Source organism: Megascapheus bottae, chromosome 17 (genome assembly GCF_031878675.1).
Source record: "Megascapheus bottae isolate mThoBot1 chromosome 17, mThoBot2.hap1, whole genome shotgun sequence".
NCBI lineage: Eukaryota > Metazoa > Chordata > Mammalia > Rodentia > Geomyidae > Megascapheus > Megascapheus bottae.
Window position 1 is genome coordinate 43216227 of NC_143525.1, and position 21803 is coordinate 43238029.

The following is a 21803-nucleotide window of genomic DNA, read 5'->3' on the forward strand; positions in this document are numbered from 1 at the left end:
TGGTTGTTTTATTTATTTATTTAGAGAAAGGAGTGGGGATTTCACTCTATTGCCTAGGCTGGCTTTAAATTACTAGGCTCACTTGATCTACCTGTCCTGAGTCCCTTGGATTACAGGGGCCTATCACAACCATTCCTTTATGTTTATCTTCAATTTAAAATTATAAACTCCTGGGCTGGGAGTGTGGCCTAGTGGTAGAATGCTTGCCTAGCATGTGCAAAGCCCTGGGTTCAATTCCTCAGTACCATCTACATATACAGAAAAAAGCCATAAGGGGTGTTGTGGCTCAAGTGGTAGAGCTCTGGCCTTGAGAAAGCAAGCCCAGGGATAGTCCCTGAGTTAAAGCCCCAGATCTGGCAAAAAAAAAAAAAATGAATTAATTAGAACTATAACTCAGTAACAAGTATTTTCAGTCAAATAGAAAAAAATCCCACTATTTTACATGTAAATGTTTAAGACAAGCTTAAAAATATTTAGGTATCCACGTGTATCAGTTAGTGAACAATCATTTAAGAAAAGGAAAGGTTGATTCATACAAGTGAATAGATCCAGAGCTACTTAGAGTGTACTTCTAATATCCAGTTGGCCTTGATTCCAGGATTGCCTTGTCCAGTTGTAACTGATAAGTTCTCAAATATCAAATGATTTCAGCCTAAGACTTTTTAGATTGAACTCCCTACGAGATTCTTCCAAATCACCCCTGTGAGATCATTTGTTAACAGATCTTCATTACTCCTGGTTTAGTCTGGGAAATTGTCTTTGGATCTCCTCAACGCTCCACACTTATGTTAGCCTTGTTTTGTAAACATTGTGATCTAATTATTTTCAAGTATGCTTGAGTTAATAAGATGCAGCAGTGGGTGTGCCTTCTAGAAGCTCAACAGTTCACTTTTTACATTCCTTACAAATAAGATATAGTCCAGTATTTTAAATCATAGCAACAGTTGATAAGAAAAACAGCAAAAAGGGAATCATTCCCATATGGGAAGAAAAGGAAGAAACTAGTAAAGCTGTGAGGTGTCACATTTCCATAGTCAGCCACAAATCACTAGTGGAAAGCTAGGAACATTTCCTAGCTTCCATTTTATATCTGGTAATACACTCTGCGTGGTGTGCTCATGAAATACACCATTCTTTTTCAACTTAGTTGCCAGTTTTCATGTGTTTGGATTCTCTGAGTAAAATTAATATCTCCTTGTGTTAATTTTATCAAGTAATATATTAACCAGGTGATTTGCTCGTGTTTAGTGAAAAATGACAGCATTTACCTGTTTTACTACAAAGCACATTAAATTCTTATGTCTGCTAAATACCTACAAGTCACTTAAAAGCAGTAATTAAGGGCCCAGGAGTTTGGCCTAGTGGTAGAGTGCTTACCTAGCATGCACGAAGACCCGGGTTCGATTTCTCGGTACCACATACATAACGAAAAAAGCCGGAAGTGGTGCTGAGGCTCAAGTGGTAGAGCTCTAGCCTTGAGAAAGTCCAAGGACAGCGCTCAGGCCCTGAGCTCAAGCCCAGGACTAGACAAAAAAAAAAAAAGTAATTAAATAAAATCACTTTCTATTTTGGAAATTCTAAGCTTCAAAAACAATATGATCCAATTAATCATGCACAGAAAGCACACATTTGCATGTTTATTTTTATATTTACGTATAAGCATCTATTATCCAAACTCTTACTAATCCTCAGGCCTACCCTCACCAACTCTGCCTTTTCTTCATGGGGATACATGGGTAGCAATGGCTTTGAACCTAAGGATCTCAAGCTTGCTAGGCTGGTGCTCTACCACCTGAGTCTCGCATCAACCCTGTTCTTTCAGGATAGAGTTGCTTGAACTTTTCTGCTGAAGCTAGCCTCAAGCCACAATCCTACGCTCAAGATAAAGAACCAGCACCCTTGGCTCATGCCTGTAATCGTAGCTACTCAGAAGGCTGAGATCTGAGGATCTGTATTTGAAGCCAATCCAGGCCGGCAAGTCCATGAGTCTCTTACCTCCAATAAACTACTCAGAAAAAGCTGGAAGTGGTGCAGTAGCTCAGGCAGTAGTATGCTAGTCTTAGGCAGAAGCAGCTCAGGGACAGTTCCCAAGCCCGAGCGCAAGCCCCACAACAGTTACAAAAAAATTAAAAAATAGGCCAGGAGCATGGCCTAGTGGTAGAATGCCTGCCTAGCATGCATGAAGCCTTCGGTTTAATTCCTTGGTACCACATACATGGAAAAAGCCAGATTTGGTGCTGTGGCTCAAATGGTACAGCACTAGCCTTTAGATAGCCTAAAGACAGTGCGCAGGCACTGAGTTCAAGCCACAGAACTGGCAAAAAAAAAAAAAGATTAATGGAAAGAGGAAAAGTAGTGTACATGCAAATATGTGTAGTTTGTGCCAGTATTAGGCCTTGAAACCTGCCTTCTTTTTTTTTTGTTGTTGTTGGTTGTGGGGCTTGAACTCTGAGCCTGGGCACTGTCCCTCAGCTCTTCACTTCAAGGCTTTTGCTCTACCACTTGAGACACTTAAATGACCTCATGCTCTTATTTGAACCTTTTTAAAATCTTGGCTGGCCCTCTACCACTTGAGGTCACTGTTTTCTTGGTTAAATAGAAGATGGAGTCTTCAGGTTTTTCTGCCAGGCTGGCCTGGAACTATGATCTCTCCAAGGTCTCAGTTACCTGAGAGCAAGGATTATAGGCATAAAACAACAGGTTAGGCTAGTCAATATAGATAGATTTCCAGGCTCATTTGACAATGTCTCCCTCTTGTGGTTCAAAGTGCTTACTTCAATTATCAAGTGTAGAATTCCAAATTCTTGAATTTATAGCTGTGCTATGAAACTTTAGTTATTACTTCATGAACTTTTGTGGTGTAAAGAGGGAAATATAGACATTATAGACAAATAGACAATTCTCTTCTCTTGGATACTTCCACAGTTCCAACATCTTGGCAAAGTTCTTTGAAGCTTGACACAGTAGCAAATACCAGCTATTGGGGAGGTTGACAAAGGTGGATCCCTTGTAAACAGCCTAGGCGACGCTGGCAAGAATTGTGTCCTTCCAAAAGTACCATTTTTTTTCATCCTATTTATGAAGACAAGTAGGTGTTTCTGTTGCCAAAATGAGCTTCCTCCATCTGAAGTGTTCTCCACTTCCCCAGCTGAGTACAGTATAAATAATGGAATCCACATTCTATTTGATTACTTTAAATAACACCCATTGACAAAGTACTGTGAATATTTTAGTTCAAAAATGCCTTAGAATATTGTCCCCTTTGTTCAAGATCAGAGATTACGGTAACTGGTAACAACTTGTTCTAACAACGTAAAACTGTCCAAAAAGTCTTCTTCTTCAATTCCGTATTTTGTGTACTGATGAATATAGGCCCTAGTGGAGGGGGAATAAAAGCAAAAATGAAAAATGTAAAATGAGACAATTACGGTCGAATGAATAACTTTAAATACTAAACAGACCGAGCTCTTTTGAAGAATTTGACTTTGATAGTAAGTATCAATTGGTAGAGGACAAAAACTAGAATCTTCCTCCCACAAAGGTCTTATTTTGAAAACTTCTATTGTCCCTGTGTTATAATGAGATTTCCTTTGGCTTAGAAAGGAAATTAGTCAACAGTATCTATATACTAATACTAGTGTAGGATAACTATCAAGCACATATTAGCCAGGTAATATACTAAGTATTTTAATCTCATTTAACCCTCACCACAGTGTCACAGGTAAACTCCCGGGCACAGAAGAAGAAAGACGCCTGAAGTCACAGGCTCAAGGATTCACACCTCCAAATTGGTAGCCATGCTTCCCCCACCGTCTGTTTCGTACTTTACCACTCTACTCTCTGCCAATGTGAGGAAGGTTTGTAGGTGTATCTTCTACTTACTTTGAAGCAAACATATTCCATGCTTTACCCACAATCCTATCAAGTGGTTTTACTAAGAACTGGCTGTTGCTGACCAATGCCGCTGACATCTCATACTTGTTAAAGGCTCGCTGGGTTTTCCACACATGGAAAGCATGAACAGGGTCTAACCAGGAAGTGTAGAGAGCTGGATCTTTAAATCCCTCTAAAGACAAGACAATATAATCAAAGTACTTTCTATGCAAGTAGGAAAATGTCATAAAACATTATTTTACACAATTAATACATACTAATAAGAAAAATGGAAAACCAACATGAACCATCCTTTGTTTTTGTTATTTATTTATTTATTTATTTATTTATTTATTGCCAGTCCTGGGACTTGAACTCAGGCCTAGGCACTGTCCCTGAGCTGCTTTTGCTCAAAGACAGCATTCTACCCCTTGAGCCACAGTGCTACTTTTGGCTTTTTCTGTTTATGCAGTACTGAGGGCTTCAAGTATAGTAAGTAGACAAGCACTGTACCACTAAGCCACATTCCAAGCCCTGGTTTTTTGCTTTTTGAAACAAAAAAGAGTCTCTCTATGTAGCTTAGCCTGGTTTCAAACTTGCCATCCTCCACCTAAGCCTCCAAAGAGCTATGATTATTGGCATGGGTTACGACATGTTAAGTTACTGGCAAATGCTGAGGAATGAATTCAACACCTATTTCATTCCAGGCAAGAGCTCTAGTGAAAAATACCAAGTCCTTTTATCAAGTAGTATTATATTGCTTCTAGATAAATTATCTATATTCATTACCCAAATACGTAGCCATATTGTGGGGTTTTTTTTTCTGTTGTTCTTATTTGTTGTTTTATTTGGGGGGGGGGGGTCACAGGGATTGAACTCTGGGCCTGGGCACTGTCCCTGAGCTCTACAGCTCAAGGATACCGCCCTACCCTAGAGCCACAGTGCTACTTCTAGTTTTCTTTTTTTTTTTTTTTTTTTTTTTTTTGGGGCCCCCTTCTCTTTCTGGCCCCGCTCGCTCCGGCCCCGCTCGCTCCGGTCAGGCTCGCTCCCGCACGCTCCTGGCCCCGCTCTCTCCGGCCTACTTCTAGTTTTCTAGTGGTTAATTGGCGATAAGAGTCTTTAGTGCCCAGGCTGGCTTTGAACTGGATCCTGAGATTTCAGCATCCTTAGGAGCTAGGATTACAGGCATAAGCCAATGTACCCGGCTTGTTGTTGTTTTAAATATGGTACTGGGGGGGCCAGGATTTTGGCCTAGTGGTAGAGTGCTTACCTACCATGCACGAAAACCCGGGTTTGATTCCTCGGTACCAGCCAGAAATGGTGCTGAGGCTCAAGTGGTAGAGTTCTAGCCTGGAGAAAGTCCAAGGACAGTGCTCAGGCCCTGAGCTCAAACCCAGGACTGGCCAAAAAAAGAATATGGTACTGGACATTGAACTCAGGACTTTGCCCTTACTAGGTAACGAACTCTGCATTTTCCTTTCACCAATGAGTCATAATCTTCTTTGCCTGACAATAAAGACCACCTATCATTAAAGTTTCTTATATTCCAGTTTGAGAAGTTCTTACAATAGATATTTCAGTTACTTTTATGGCTTTTTTTTTTTAATTTTTAAATTTTTATTTTTTGCCATTCCTGGGGCTTGAACTCAGGGCCTGGGCCTGCCCTGTCACTTAACTTTTTTGCTCAAGGGTAGTGCTCTGCTACTTAAGCCACAGTGCCACTTCCGGATTTCTGGGTGTTAATTGGAGATAAAAGTCTCATAGACTTTCCTGCCCAGGCTGGCTTTTAACCACATTTCTCAAATCTCAGCCTCCAGAGTAGGAAGGCTCACAGGCTTAAACAATGAAGCTGCTAACTGTCTTTCTCTAAGAATCTAGAGGTGGTTGCTGGTTTATTGGAGGTATGAGTACATGCTTTGTATTCTCAGGCAAAAGCAGGATTTTGAATTCCAAAAGGTCATGTGCTGGTAGCTCATACCAGCTCAGGGCCTGAGCACTGTCCTTGGACTTTCTCAAGGCTAGAGCTCTTCTACCACTTGAGCCTCAGCACCATTTCCGGCTTTTTTTTTTTCTATGTGTGTGGTAGCGAGGAATGAAACCCGGGTCTTCATGCATGCGAGGCAAGCACTCTACCACTACGCCAAACTCCCAGCCCCAAATATTGTTTTGTAATTGTATTTTTTTTTGCCAGTCCTGGGCTTGAGCTCTACCACTTGAGCCTCAGCACCACTTCCGGCTTTTTTCTATGTATGTGGTACCAAGGAATTGAACCCGGGTCTTCGTGCATGAGAGACAAGCACTTTACCACTAGGCCAAACTCCTGGCCCCCAAATGTGAGATTCTTATCTCCAGTTAATCTCTAGAAAATGGGAAGTGGCGCTGTGGCTCAGGAATAGGGCTGAAGAGCTCAGGGATGACACCCAGGTCCAGAGTTCAAGCTCATGATCCACAAAACAAAAATGAAAACAAAAGAAGATGAAGAAGGAGGGGGAGGAGAAGAAAAAGATAGGGACTTAAAAAGAAGTCACTCTAACATGGTCCAAATGTACACCTTGACTTCTGCTTACCCACATCTGCACTTTGTACACCTTTCCCACGAAGAACAAGCAAGTTTGCAATGGAAGTGTTAAACTGAAGTTCCTTGTTGGGACACATTTTGCCAAGAGGTGGAATTCCTGCTAAAGGAGGCCGTACTTGCCAGTCAATACCTGCCACCAGAAAAGAAAAACAATTGACACTGAACATGATGCAAAAAATGGCATACATGTAGATTTTATGTAAGCATTTACTACGTATGGATTGAATTTTCCTCTAAATATCTCTTTCTTCCTTTTTTAAAGTGTCAAGGATCAACACTGGGCATGGCACAGGGAAGGCAAATGTTCTACCACTCAGCTACACCCCAAACAGAAAATGTTGACTAAATTCCATCAGAAATTTACTTAGTGGTTAGATTTCATGTGTGTGTGTGTGTGTGTGTGTGTGTGTGTGTGTGTGTGTAATGTTGAGTTTGTATGGAATCTAAGGTCTCAGATATCCTAAGCAAGTACTCTACCAATAGAATTTTTTTTGTTAGTCCTGGGACTTGAACTCAGGGCCTGAGCATTGTCCTAGGGCTTTCTCAAGGCTAGAGCTCTACTACTTGAGCCACAGCACCACTTCCATCTTTTTCTCTGTGTGTGGTACCAAGGAATCAAACCTAGGCCTTGGTGCTAGGCAAGCACTCTACCATGAGGCCATGCTTGCAGCCCTCAACAGAATTTTTTTTTTTTTAAGTGGGTTAAGGAGCTTGAACTCTGGGCATGGGTGCTGTCCCTGAGCTCTACAGCCCAAGGCTACCACCCTACCCTTGAGCCACAGCCCCACTTCCTGTTTTCTAGTGATTAATTAGACATAAGAGTCTCATGGCTTTGTAGTGCCCCAGCTGGCTTTGAACCTTCATCCTCAGATCCCAGCCTCCTGACTAGCTAGGATTACAGGCGGAAGCCACCTCACCCAGCCCCAACAGAATTCTTTAATGTTCAAATGGTTTGAAACAGGTCTCCCTATGTAGCCTAAGCTGTTCAGGATATAATCCAGGCCTCTAATTTGAGACCTTTCTGCCTTCATCTCCTAAATGCTGGAGTTATAGATGGATGCCACTATGGTTGGCCTTTACTTTTATCCTTTTTTTTGTGCATATCTTGGGGCTTGAACTCAATGCTGTCCCTGAGCTTTAGTGCTTAAGGGTAGTACTCTACTCTTTGCGCCACAGCTACACTTAAAACTTTTTGGTGGTACCAGGTGCAGTGGCTCATGCCTGTAATCCCAGCTACTCAGGAGGCTGAGATCTGAGGATCAAGGTTCAAAGCCAGCCTGGGCACAAAAGGACCAAAGACTCTCCAATTAGCCTCTAGAAAACAGGAAATGGAGCTTGGCTCAAGGGTAGGGAGGCAGCCTTGAGCAGAAGAGCTCAGGGATAATGCCCAGGCTGAGTTCAAGCCCCATGACCCACAAAGAAAACAAATCAAACCAAACCAAACTAAACCAAAACTATCTTTTTGGTGGTAATTGGAAATAAGAGTCTCACACATCCTAGATTTCAGCCTCCTGAGTATCTAGGATTATAGGTATGAGGCACTGGTGCCCTACTTATTTTTTTTTTTCTTTTTCTTTTAACCTCAGGGCTTGGGAACTGACCTTGAGTTTCTTTTGCTCAAGGCCAGCACTCTACCACTTGAGCCACAGTGGCACTTCTGCCTTTTTCTATGTGGTAGTGAGGAATAGAACCCAGGGCTTCATGCATGCTAGGCAAGCACTCTACCACTAAGCCACATTCCCAGCCTTGTATCAGTCTTAAGCATATACTAAAAGTATAACAAATGATATATTTTATTTTGCCAGTCCTGGGCTTGGGCTCAGGGCCTGAGCGCTGTCCTTGGACTTTCTCAAGAATTCTACCACTTGAGCCTCAGCACCATTTCTGGCTTTTTTTCTATGTATGTGGTACAGAGGAATTGAACCCAGGTGTTTGTGCATGCTAGGCAAGCACTCTACCACTAGGCCAAACTCCTGGCCCCAGTTTTAACTTGTTTTTGTTCTCTGTGCCTCCAGGTCATTGGTGATATAACTGTGCTTAAGGGAATTGATGACAAAAAACAAAGCCAGGGCCTGAAGCTGCCTTTGCAGTTATGCAGTTCTCATAGTTCTCTGTTGGAGGAATGCCACCAAGCTTGTTCTAAAGACCATGAGAACTGCCTCTTCTCTGCCCAGCACAAGCCAAGGGTTTAACTTCTGAAGAGGATCTAGTCAATGGAGGGGCTGAGGTAGAGGAAAGCCGGACACAGGGTTGAGGCCGGGTACTCCTTTTAAGGTTTTTCTCCTTTACTTTTACCACCCCCACATAACTAGGGCTGTGTCTATCCAGTAGGATAGACAATAGGACAGGCAAAGGGAATTTCCAGGGTGATAAAGGTACTTATCACTGAATAAGGCAAATAAAATAAAATCTCCATCAAGGCATGTCAGAAAACTCAGGACAGATTTATTTTCTTCCCTTGAGATAAGATCTTATTCTGGGGCAGGGAGTTTGCCCTAGTGCTTAAAGTGCTTGCCTAGCATGCACGAAGACCCGGGTTCGATTCTTCGGTACCACATATATAGAAAAACTGGAAGTGGTGCTGAGCCTCAAGTGGTAGAGCTCTAGCCTTGAGAAAGTCCAAGGACAGTGCTCAGGCCCTGAGCCAAAGCCCAGGACTGGCAAAAAAAAAAAAAAAATCTTATTCTGTTGCCTAGGCTGGTCGTAAACTTATGGATTCAAGTGATCTTCCTGCCCCAACCTCACAAGTAACTGATAGGTGTATAAGTGTGCATTCACACATCTAGCTGAGGGCTTTTGGAGGATTACTTTTTAGGGGGTCTGACGGTCTTGCCTAGCAAAAAACAAAAAAAAAACACAAAAACAAACAAAAGAAACCCTAAAATCCTCATTCATATGTTCAAACTGTATCTATAACTAACTGGGAAAAAATTTGTACAGCCTAAAGTCCCACATGGGAAAATGATGAAACTCTGGTTTATTGACGGAAGAAAACAAAGGGTACATCTCATACTACCCTAAGGAACATTATGTTCATGGGATATTGACAGGTATTGCTAGAAAAACAAGTATTGTGGCCAGAAAAATTCAGGAAGTACTACTTTAAGACATGAGCTTTATACTCTCTCCAGACGCCTAGCACTGTATTCCAAAAACCACAAGCTAGTAAAAGCACATGTGGAGAAAATCCACTTTCATAATATTAAAACCTGTTATTTTACTTTGCATTATAGCATGTTACTAAAATAATACATAGTGCTTTCTAGTTTACATGACAGACTACATAAGCATACACCAGTTTGCAGCCATTCTTTAATTCCCACTAAGACAACTAACAGATTTTTTTTTTGCCAGTCCTAGGGCTTGAACTCGGGCCTAGGCACTACCCTTAGGATTTCTCAAGGCTAGAGCTCTACCACTTGTTGAGCCACAGCGTCACTTCCAGCTTTTTTTTTTTCTTTAAATATATTTTTATTGTAATTAATAGATGGGTTACAGTTATATTCACCAGATAGAAGGAGTATTACTTCACACACACTGATACCCTTCTCATGTTTTTCTCCCCATTTCCCTCCCCCGACCCCCTTCCTGCTTTTTTCTATGTATGTGGTACTGAGGAATTGAACCCTGGTCTTCATGCATGCTAGGCAAGCACTTTACCACTAGGCCAAATTCCCAGCCCCTCTGCATACTTTTAAAATACCCTTTACCTTCTTCCATTTTTGCGTTGGAAATGAGCATCTGTCTCAAGTGCTTGAGGAGGCCAGCCCAAGTAAATGTGCTATATACTAGAGAGTTCTCAGACATTTGAGGAATGTTACGAATACCCAACATCTTGAATTCAGGATGGGGAACTAAGCTCTCCATCAAGTCTCCTGTATAGGGGGGAATAAAAGTGAACCTAAATTCACTCCACACAGATTTGATACTTTGGGAATTTTTTTTTTCTAGGTCAAATGTGTTTTCTTCAAGGCCAGTTACTCAGCATTAAAATAATATAATGTGAAAGATAATGTCTATTATAAGATTACATCCTGGTTCCTTTTAGCACAAGAAAAAAAATACTTTTACCAAAAAGGAAATAAGAATTAGAAGCTGAGTAACTAGAAATGCAAATGAATACTTGAACAGGTAAACAAAGAAAGCTCGAGAGCTAATATGCTTTTGTCATTTTGTGTTCATTCAATGTTCCTTTGGCAGCTTCTGTAGACCTTTTATTTACATAATCTGATTGAATCATAACCAAAATCTGGGGGAAGTTGGGTTGGAATTCAGTAGTGAGACCACCACCACCATCGACACACTAACAAAAAGGAACCGGGTAAGGTGGCACATGCCTGCAATCCCAGCTTCTTCAGAGACAGGAAAATGACATTTCCCTTCTGAGTAAGCCCAAGAATTTGAGGTCAGCCTACGAAGAAATTTTTGAGACAGGATTTCATTATGAGTTCAATCTAGCCTCAAATTCAAAATCCTCCTACTCATTTTCGAGGATACTGGAATTACAGGCATGTGTCACCATAGTTAATTTACTCTCTCTCCCTCTCTCATTCTGTTTTCTGAAAGCCATTCCTCACCCCCCCCCCCACACACACACCTGAACCCAACATCCCTCCAGTGCTAGAGATCCAACATGCTAGGCAAGCAGTCTGCCATTGGGTCACATTCCAGGCCTGACTTTCAGCAGCAGCAACCACCATACAGTGAGTGCCAGAATGTGTGAGATTTGGGTTTGATCTCAGGCGCCATGCAGGGCCGGGGCGGGTGGGAGAGGAGAGTGCTACTAGCTGGCCATGTGCCCCAGCCAGCAAGTTCTTTACACTTCAGGAAGATGCTCAGAGGAATAGAGGTTGAAAGAAAGGTTTTGGAGGTGAAGGAGAATTGAGTATGCCTTCAGGCAAAAGGAAAGGGATAGCCAGTGGCTCATGCCTGTAATCCTACTCGGAAGGCTGAGATCTGAGGATCAAGGTTCAAAGCCAGCCCTGGCACAAAAGGACCTGAGGCTCTTCTCTCCAATTAACCTCTAGAAAATGGGAAGTGGGGCTTGGCTGAAGGGTAGGAAGGTTAGCCTTGAGTTGAAGAGCTCAGGGACAATGCCCAAGTCGAGTTCAAGCCCCATGACCCACCAAAAAAAAAAAAAAGGTAATGGATAGTAAAGAATAACTTGGAGGCTTTCTGGACATTAGATGATCCTACAAATAATCCCCAGGGAACAACTACCTAGTGGATTTCTTCTGTAGTGAAATGAGCCTTCGGCAGCATAAGTAGGCTGGAACACACTGCCCAGCTGATGTGCCAGGACTTGATTTAGATTGCTGAAGGAGATCTGCTTTATATTCATTAGTTTTGCACAGATTTTATGGGCAGCATCATTCTCATGAACGAGGAGGGCATCTGAAGATCGGTACAAGTGAGAGAGGGTCAGAACCGAGTTGTAGTTCTGAACAATGACCTGGAGAGAAAAATGCCAGAGATAAGAAAGGCAGGACCAAAAAGGGGTAGAGATTCTCCAGGTTCATCCTTGGCAATTACTTCTAGCTGCTGCTTGCTAGGCAAGTGCCCTTGCACCCTGCCTCTAACCTTGGAGATAATATTTATATTAGCCTCCTAGAATTATAAAGATGAGGGGCTGGAAGTTTGGCCTAGTGGTAGAGTGCTTGTCTAACATGCACAAAGACCCAGTTCCATTCCTTGGTACCACATACAAAGAAAAAGCTAGAAGTGGTGCGTGGCTCAAGGGGCAGAGCTCTAGCCTTGAGAAAGCTCAGGGACAGTGCTCAGGCCCTGAGTTCAAGCCCCAGGACTGGCAAAGAAAAAAAGAATTTTAAAGATGATTGATATAATACAACCATTATAGCACAAACACTTAGCATAATATCTTTTTTGCTTGTGCTATAATACTTGATTTATATCATTCATCTCTTTTTTTTTTTTTGCCAGTCCTGGGCTTGAGCTCAGGGCCTGAGCACTGTCCTTGGACTCTCTCAGGGCTAGAGCTCTACCACTTGAGCCTCAGCACCATTTTCGGCTTTTTTCTATGTATGTGGTACCGAGGAATCGAACCCGGGTCTTTGTGCATGCTAGGCAAGCACTCTACCACTAGGCCAAACTCCCGGCCCCTATATCATTCATCTTTGTAATTTTTTTTTTTGCCAAGGCTTGAACTCAGGGCCTGAGCACTGTCCTTGGGCTGGCTGGCTTGCATGCTTTCTTTCTTTTTTGTGGATCATGGAGCTTGAACTGGGCCTGGGCACTGTCCCTGAGCTCTTCAACTCAAGGTTACTGCCCTATCCTTGACTCAAGCCCCATTTCCCTTTTTCTAGAGGTTAACTGGAGATAAGAGTCTCAGGTCATTTTGTGCCCAGGCTAGCTTTGAACCTTGATCCTCAGATCTCAGCCTCTGGAGTAGCTAGGATTACAGGTGTGAGCCTGTAATCTGGCTTGTCTTGGGATTTTTTTTTTTCCAGTCTGGGGCTTGAACTCAGGGCCTGGGCACTGTCCTTGGGCTTTCTCAAGAGTAGAGCTCTACCACTTGAGCCATAGCACCATTTCTGGCTTTTTTCTACGTATGTGGTACCAAGGAATTGAACCTCGTGCATGCTAGACAAGCATGCTACCACTAGGCTAAACTCCCGGTCCCCATTGGGCTTTCTTAAGGCTAACTCTTCTACCACTTGAGTCACATTACCACTTCCAGCTTTTTCTATGTATATAATACTGAGTAGCTTAGATTACAAGCATGAGTTGCAAGCACCTAGCTTGAAAATCATTTAAAGGCTGGCCATATAAACAGAAGGACTAACTTGCATTTTTTTTTGGCCTGGGCACTGTCCATGAACGTCTTTTCTTTTCTCAAGGTTAGCACTGTATAGCTTGAGCTACAGCAGCACTTCTGGCTTTTTCTGTTTTTGTGGCACTGAGGAATCTAACCCTGAGCTCCATGCATGCTAGGCAAGTATCATACCACTAAACCACATTCCCAGCCCTTTGGAATTTTTTCCTTTTTTATTTTTGGTGCTGGAGATTAAGACTTGGGCCTTGCACATGCTAATAAGCAGACTCTACCACTGAAGTACATCCCCGGCCATCATCTATGGAATTTGAAAAAAATAAATATTCACCCAAGTGTAGTGGTCCACACTTTGTAATCCCAGCATTTAGGAAGCTAAAGCAGGGACATTTGAATTTGTGGTTATCCTAAGATACAAAGGTAGATTCTACTTTAATTAAAACAAAGCAAACCAAAAAGCAGAAACAAAACAAAAGCAACTTAAAAACAAGAATATCTCATATATTTGGAAAAATTTAAGCATGATATCATCCTATTATATAATGACACCTGAAACTATTTCACATTTCCAAAGAAAGACAGAAACTCACCTTTAACTTACATTTATCTCAATACAAAGAATACAAAACATAACATTTCCTGTTAGTAAGTTCTTACCTCACCAGTTTCATAAGGCCATATAATCTGATTCATTTTCAAAGAGTGTGGGTACTGCTCGTGTAAATTCTGTGTAAGGAAGGCTCCCAGCCCTGATCCTGTGCCCCCAGCCATGCTCATGATGATGAAAAAGCCACTCAAAGAGTCACACTTCTCCACTTCCTTCTGGATTAGGTTCATTATAGACTCTTCATGCCTGGGTCCATGCACAGAGTAACTGCAATAGCAAAAGAACAAAAATACCTTTCATTTTAAGCAGATGCAATGCACAGGAAAAAGACAGAAGAAAGATTTTTCTTTTCTTTTCTTTCTGGTTGTGGGGCTTGAACTCTGGGCCTGGGCCAGAGTTCTGAGCTCAAGGCTACCACCCTACCCATGGAGCCACAGCACCACTTCCAATTTTCTGGTAGTTAATTGTGAGGTAAGAGTCTCACAGACTTTAGTGCCCAGTCTGGCTTTGAACCTTGATCCTCAGATCTCAGCGTCCTCCTCAGGATTACAGGTGTGAGCCACCATGCCAAGTTTGAAGGTAGATTTTCTCAGATGTAAAAGTAAACCAACTTTCATGCTAGCTACAGGTGCCATGACTTTGCAAATTTGAAAATATACAAGTTATATATATATAGAGAGAATAGATCTATTAGAAGAGTAAATCCTCAAGATCTAGGAAGTTCTTTTTTTATAGGCCATGTCCTTGACTGAGTTTTTAATTACCCAGTAGTTCTACACATTTGTAAAACAATGTAATATTTTATATCCATACCAACAATCCTAGAACAATGGTTCTCAACTTTGCTACACATTAGAATCATAAGGGAGGGCTGGGATGTAGCTCAATGCCAAAATGCTTGTCTCGCAAGTGCAATGTCCTGGGTTTGATCCCCAGTACCAAAAAAAAAAAAAAAAGATAAAAACAGGGGCCTGGAGTTTGGCCTAGTGGTTGAGTGCTTACCTAGCATGCACGAAGACCCGGGTTCAATTCCTTGGTACCACATACTTAGAAAAAGCCAGAAGTGGTGCGGAGGCTCAAGTGGTAGAGTTCTAGCCTTGAGAAAAATCCAAGGTCAGTCCTCTGGCCCTTAGCTTAAGCCCAGGACTGGCAAAAACAAAAAAACAAAAAAAACCCAGCTGAGTGTGGTGGCTCACGCCTGTAATCCTAGCTATTCAGGAGTCTGAGATCTGAGGTTTAAAGTTCAAGCCAGCCTGGGCACAAAAGGACCTGAGACTCTTATCTCCAATTAAGCTCTAGAAAACAGGAAGTGAGGCTTGGTCAAGGACAATGACAGGCCCTTGAGTAGGGTGGTAGCCATGAGCTGAAGAGCTCAGGGATAGTGCCCCGACTGAGTTCCAGCCCTAAGACCCTCAAAAAAAAAATACAGACTGACAGAGGAGATTTACAAAATCCCAGGCCAGGCATGATCCTGCATGCTTGTAATCCCACTGCTTGAGAAGGAGGCTGAGACAGCCTGGACAACACATGAAAATCCTATTTCAGGCTGGACACCAGTAGCTTACACCTGTAATCCTAGCTCATCAGGTAGCTGAGACCTAAGAATCACGGTTTGAAGCCAGCCAGAGCAAGAAAACCCATGAAACTGTTATCTCTAATGAACCGTCAGAAAATCAGAAGCGGTGCTGTGGCTCAAAGTGGTAGAGCACTAGCCTTGAGCAAAAAAGCTCAAGGATAAGGACAGGGCCCAGGCCCTGAGTTTAAGCTCCGGGTCTGGCAGGTATTCATACGCACATCTGCATGAGCACATACATACACATATACCAATTAAATTCTCTAGAAGTAAGCCTAGGGTATTACTATTGTTGTTTTTTGAGACAGGGTCTCACTATATGATTTAGGCTGGCCTTAGACTCGGGATTCTCTTACTTTGGTCCCTTATGTTGAAAATCATAGGACAGCAACTCCCGAAAATCCTATGATGGGAACAACTGCCATGTAGTGTTATTCCTTAGCATAGGAATATGTGGCAGATAATATTATGTGGATAAGTTAGTAACACAACAGTGAAGAAGATGAAAACCCCTGCTGCTGAGGTCCATGGTTCTTCATTAGCTCATACCTAAGACACAGTCAAAGATGAGAGTCTCTTCTGAGTGAAATCAAATCCCAAATTTTAAAATAGCAATTCCAATATTGTGTGCTCCATGTATCAACGTAATGCAGTTACAATAACACTGTCTACCGACTAGGCAGCTGTTGCTAAAACTGAAAACCATGAGGAACTATTCTTACCCATATGCCCAATTGTTTCCAGAACCTTGTTTTTGATAGAAGCATGCATGCTGGCCATACTTCCATTGTCCAGAATGGGCAGCCTTGCATAGTGTTTGATTGATAACCTTAGGTTCCATGTCAACAAGCACAGCCCGGGCAATTGGAACTGAAAAAGAAAAACAGAAAGTCTTTTGTTATATCTGGGTTACACAGAGAAAAGTTCTAGGTCACTGAGCCCTATCTCCAGCCTTAAGGTCCAGAAAGAAACCCTCAGGAATTGGGGACAGAAAGATCAGTCATACTGCTCATGCTGCAGCAGCAGGAAACACTTAGGATTCTGGCAAGCAGGGTGAAACTGTATAGACTAAAATGGGAGCCGGGCACTGGTGGCTCACACCTGTAATCCTAGCTACTCAGTAACCTGAGATTGGAGGATCGCAGTTCAAAGCCATCCTGGGTAGAAAAGGCCCCATGAGACTCTTATCTCCAATCAACTTCTAAAAACCTGGAAGTGGCTCTGTTGCTCAAGTGGTAGAGTGCCAGCCTTGAGCAAAAGAGCTCAGGGACGGCACTCAAGCCCTGAATTCAAGCCCATGAATGAAGAAAAAAAAAGCCCTTAAATAAGGGAAAATGTTAGATTTCTTTTTTTCTTTTGAAGTACTAGGGAGAAAACCCAGTGCCTAGATGTGCTACGTAAGCATTCTACCACTGCTCTATATCCCCAACTCAAATAAGGTGTTTGTTTTGCTTTGTTTTTAACGTAAGGTCTTGCTAGGTAGACCTAGGCCACTAACTTCTGACACTGTTATCACACTGGCCTCCCACTTAAGATCCTCCAACCTGACTCTCCCTAGTGCTTGGATTACATGCATGTGACACCCTACTCAGCCAGGGTACAAGTTTTAAAGGCAAGATAAGGAATGTCTTGGTTATGGGTGAGTTGAGTGTAAGGCTCATTGGAGATGCACGGGGAGATATGCACAAATCAGCCTGGAAGAAAGTTATCCAGAAAGATCTACCTGTGTGAGGAAGAATAGAGCTGGAATACACTACAGAGAAGAAAAAATCTGAGACTGAGGAGAAATTTCAAAGCCGAGATGAAAAGGATATGGTAAATATGAGGCCAACTGGAAACTTAAAGCAGCCTCAGTGGTGGTATTGGGAATGAAACAAGATGGGTCTCCTCAGAGATTCTGTTTAAAGGGCAAAGAAAGCCCTTACTTGATGGTTTAACTTGGTGAGATCTAACTATACTCCTAAACTAGAATGAGGTGTGAGTGGATATACCTACACAGCCATAGCTTGCTAACATAGAAATAAGAGCATGTAGCCTAATGGCAGAGCATTTGCCAAGCATATGTAAGGATTGGATGGAATAGTATGATGAAAAGAAGAAAAAAGAAAAGGATCAAAGGGCCAAGAGAAAGCTCATTCCCTAGTGAGTCAGATACCTGTAGAGGGCCAGGCTTTGAAGAGGTTTTTGTCAGTGTAAAGGAGAAACTGTGCAGCCAGGTGTTTGGCCTAGTGGTAGAATGCTTGCCTAGCATGCACGAAGACCCAGGTTCGATTCCTCGGTACCACATACATAGAAAAAATTGGAAGTGGTGGTGCGGCTCAAGTGGTAGAGCCCTAGACTTGAGAAAGCCCAAGGACAGTGCTCAGGTCCTGAGTTCAAGCCCCCATGACTGGCAAAAAAAAAAAAAAAAAAAAAAGGAGAGACTACCATATATACCTCCGTCTTCTTCTTCCCTGAAGAATCTTTCTTTGCAAGATGCTTGGTATGTTTCATTCTCTCTCTTAGAGCAGAGTGCCTGGGAACAGTGTGAATCACTAAATAAAGCATCAAACACTTCAAAACCAATCTGGTTGCCACACTGGCCAAGCTGCACTGTTACTATTGACATGCTGACCACAGTCTAAGACTCGTCCCTCAAGAAAGGTCAGCAACCTGAAACAGAAAAAAAAAAAAATCAGATTTAAGAAACACTATAACAGGGGCAGGAGTCTGGCCTAGTGGTAGAGTGCTTGCCTAGCATGCAGAAAGACCCAGGTTTGATTCCTCGGTACCATATACATAGAAAAAGCTGAAAGTGGTGCTGTGGCTCAAGTGGTACAGCTCTAGCCTTGAGAAAAGCCGAAGAACAGTGCTCAGCCCTCAGTTTAAGCCTTGGGATTGGCAAAAATAAAAATAATAATAACAATAATAATAAAAATGCTAGTTTAGTCCGGTGGCTCATACTTGTAATCCTAGATACTCAGGAGGCTGAGATCTGAGGATCGAGGTTCAAAGTCAACCCCTGGCACTAAAGATGGAGAGATTATTATTATCTCTAATTAATAACTAGAAAACTGGAAGTGGTGTTTGGACTCAAGGCATAGGCAGCCTTGAGCTGAAGAGCTCAGGGACGGCACTCAGGCCCAGAGTCCAAGCCCCATAACCAAACAAAAAAAATTGCTGGCTGAAGGAACTAGTGCATGCATTTCACACCACAGGAACACCAGAAATTAGCTTAACAACTGTACATACATTTTATCTATCTATCTATCTATCTATCTATCTATCTATCTATCTATCTATCATTGTCAGTTGTGGGGCTTGAATTCTGGGCCTGGACACTGTCCCTGAGCTCTTTTCAGCCCTATCTTCTCTTGAGCCATAGCCCCACTTCCTGCTTTCTGGTGGTTAATTGGAGATAAGAGTCTCACACACTTTAGTGCCCAAGATCCTCAGATCTCAGCCTCCTAATTAGCTAGGATCACAGTGCACTGCGCCAGGCACAATATTTTTATTTTCTAAGTAATGACTTTTTTTTCTTTCATCCAATTACCTTTCTGACTGGTAACTATAATTAAGATTAATAAGAAGGACTCATATTTAGAACTTCTAGGGCTTCAACTCAAAGCTAAGGTGTGTCTCTGAACTCTGTTGCTCAAAGTAACTGCTCTACTTCCAGCTAATTGGAGAAAACAGTCTTAGGTACTTTCCTGCCTGGACTGGCTTAGAACCATGATTATAGGATTACAGGCATAAACCCCAGGTCCAGGGCCCAATCTTTACAATCATGTATGTAAGTGTGTGAACGCACGTGTGTGTGTGTGTGTGTGTGTGTGTGTGTGTGTGTGTCTCAGGCTTGAACTCAGGGCCTGAGCACTGTCATTGGGCTTTCTCAAGGCTAGAGCTCTAACTTGAGCCACAGCACCACTTCCGACCTTGTCTATGTATGTGCTACAGAGGAATCGAACCCATGTCTTTCACGCATGCTAGGCAAGCACTCTACCACTAGGCCAAATTCCCGCCCTGATCTCTATTTTTAACAAGCAGAGTACCAGGCTAGTGGCTCAGGAGGCTGAAATCTAGAAGTTCACTGTTTTCAAAGCCAGCCAGGGCATAAAAGTCCTAGAGGGCCCATCTCCAATGAATTAGCACAATGGTGGATCAGAAGTACGGCTCAAGTGATGAGTGCCAGCTGTGAGTTAAAAAAAAAAAAAGCCTGGAGAAGGCTTCAGGTCGAGTTCAAATCCCAAGACTGGCACACTCACACACACACTCACACACGCACACACACACACACACACACCTCACACACAATGCAAACCAAAGCAGCCCCCCCCCCCCAGCCCTCCACACCAGGCCTATGCAATACTGGCTTCTGAGCTAGCTGGGGTTCTCAACATTATTAACTTGCAAAGTAGGTTTAACACTTTAGACATGGAAACCGAGAAAAGGTTACGTGCTTTTCCCAAGGCTACTGAACTAGTAAACTGAAAAGCCAGAGGCTTCCCCTTTTCCCACTAGTCCTAGGAGATTTCCCCCACTAGCCCCACTCACTAACAGCCCGCTGCTTCCATCGCGTTCAAACTTGGGAGGACCAGCCCTCTCACATGCGCATGCTCACTTTCAACACGCAAAAGCTACCAAGAACGAGTGCGCATGTTCCATAAACGAGGAGCTTGGCTTGTCCTGCACCACCACACCTCCCCGCCCCTTATTCAGAAAGGCAAAATTACGCATGTACGATTTCAATTTATCAACTTCAGATATGGCACGCATGACCACAATCCATCAGCGTCTTTAGTGACAATGCGCATGCTCCGATTTCCTGCCGGGCTTCGGACGCTATTCCGCGCATGCTCCTGCCAGTACTTGGCTCCTGGAAGGACCATCGCGCATGTCCGTTGCCCACAGTTTGGCTTCACGGAACCCTGTACGCATGCTCCAGTCCTGAACTTGCCGAGCCAGTTGGGGCCTAAGCGCAGACGCACTGAGCCTAAGCAGCCGGTGATGGCGGCAGTGGTGGTGGTGGCTGCAGCGGGGCCGGGCCCATGAGGCGACGACGGAGGCGGGACGGCTTTTACACAGCGCCTGACTTCCGAGACAGGGAAGCTGAAGACATGGCAGGAGTGTTTGACATAGACCTGGACCAGCCAGAGGACGCAGGCTCTGAGGATGAGCTGGAGGAGGGGGTGAGGCCCGGGGGCCAGGGGGTGGGAGGCGAGCTGACAGGGCCCGGCCGGCGGCGCGGGCCCCGGAAACCCGGCGTGTTCCGGAGCGCAGAGACCCTCGCGGAGGAGCCGGGGCGCCGCGCGGCCGAGCTGGGGAGCGGGCGGGGCGGCCCTGGCCCCGGGTCCGAGGCCTCTGCGGGGCGTGCAGGTGCAGGTCGCGCCCTTTTCCTCAGCCCCGAGCTGCGCGAGCTGCGTGTGTGGAGGAGGCTGGGCGCGTGGTCGACGAGTGGACTTGAATGTGGCGGGGCGCAGGTGGCGTGAGCGTGTGGTGGGGAGAAATGGAGGGGGGCAGGTGGGTGGGGAAACCATTGAGCTCGCTGGGGGTCCCGTCAGCGCAGGGGAAACGCGAGGCATTTCAAGGGTTCCATCTTCGGTCTGCACCTCTTTCTCGGCCTGCCGCTTCGCCCTAGGAAGCGCTCAGCTGTTAGAAGTGACAGCTGAAAACTTGTGTCGCGAGGAGCACTGCCGCGGGCTGCTGTTACAGCCACCAGAAATTTTATTTCGGGGGCCAGGGGGCTCTGCTGCGTCTTCCACCGTTGGTTGGTTTGCCTTTTTTCTTTTTTTAAAGCCCTTTCCGTATGACTTACATAGACACACACGTATGCACATGTAGAACAACTTACGGCATTTGTGGCTTTAATTTTCTCCATTTCCTTTTTTTTTTTTTTCAGAATATTTTATGATTTGAGGTGGAGGGAAAAATGTTGGCAATTGTGACTAGGCTTGCCAAAAATACATTGCTTGAGCTGAGACTTGTGAATAATGGTGTGAGGGCTTCCCTGACAGCAATTTAGAGTGCTAAATTTAGAATTGTTTTTCCTAATGCACATAATGTTTTTACCTTAACTGTCTTTCGTACTTTGTTAACTTTAGGGAGTATCTTTTTTTTTTTTTTTCCCTAAGACAAATGTATTGGTAAAAAATCACAAATTGCACCTGAAGTTCAAAACAATGTCAGATTAAGGCACTGAGTTTGGACAGATGACCATCAGTAATGAATCTATGGTGTTTAAATCCTAAGCTCCGGTTTTTTTTTTTTTTTTAATGAGTGCAGAAATTATGACTGATGTCAGATGTTTTCCATAACTGCATAGGTCTTCCTTTCTCTTTTCTTACCTCCAGTTTTCTTCCTTTGACAAGTAAATTCTGCCAACTGCTGACAAAATATTGATACA

At 43.5% G+C, this 21803-nt stretch overlaps 2 protein-coding genes across 3 annotated transcripts in view; one reads left to right on the forward strand and one right to left on the reverse strand.

Annotated features, from left to right (window-relative positions):
• Positions 1-335: 335 nt before the first annotated feature.
• Positions 336-18086, reverse strand: Tubd1 (tubulin delta 1). Of its 2 annotated transcripts, XM_090351141.1 has the most exons (8): positions 17858-18086; positions 16144-16291; positions 13899-14115; positions 11672-11903; positions 10162-10326; positions 6441-6581; positions 3883-4066; positions 336-3375 (listed from the first exon to the last, which is right to left on the reverse strand). In XM_090351141.1, the coding sequence occupies exons 1-8, from the start codon at positions 18027-18029 to the stop codon at positions 3273-3275; spliced, it is 1362 nt and encodes a 453-aa protein (XP_090207267.1). In that variant the 5' UTR covers positions 18030-18086; the 3' UTR covers positions 336-3272. The 2 variants fall into 2 exon arrangements, with proteins under 2 accessions (XP_090207267.1, XP_090207266.1); XM_090351140.1 differs by lacking the exon at positions 17858-18086 and having other exon boundaries at positions 11669-11903; positions 16144-16287.
• Positions 18087-20377: 2291 nt separating this feature from the next.
• The window catches only part of Rps6kb1 (ribosomal protein S6 kinase B1), a 44281-nt gene continuing 42855 nt past the window's right edge, over positions 20378-21803 (forward strand). The window contains exon 1 of the mRNA XM_090351142.1: positions 20378-20589. Coding sequence (XP_090207268.1) covers positions 20449-20589 — 141 coding nt within the window. The 5' untranslated portion in view covers positions 20378-20448. The remainder of the gene's footprint in view (positions 20590-21803) is intronic.

What these genes read in the sequence shown, in the direction of transcription:
- Tubd1 (XM_090351141.1), bottom strand. Translation starts at nt 18,029, where the DNA reads ATGTCAATAGTAACAGTGCAGCTTGGCCAGTGTGGCAACCAGATTGGT. An exon ending in GGCCTTATGAAACTGGTGAG is followed by an intron (nt 11,904 to 13,898) that starts GTAAGAACTTAC and finishes TTTTCTCTCCAG; the next exon opens with GTCATTGTTCAGAACTACAA. An exon ending in TGGAATATGTTTGCTTCAAA is followed by an intron (nt 3,376 to 3,882) that starts GTAAGTAGAAGA and finishes CCCCTCCACTAG; the next exon opens with GGCCTATATTCATCAGTACA.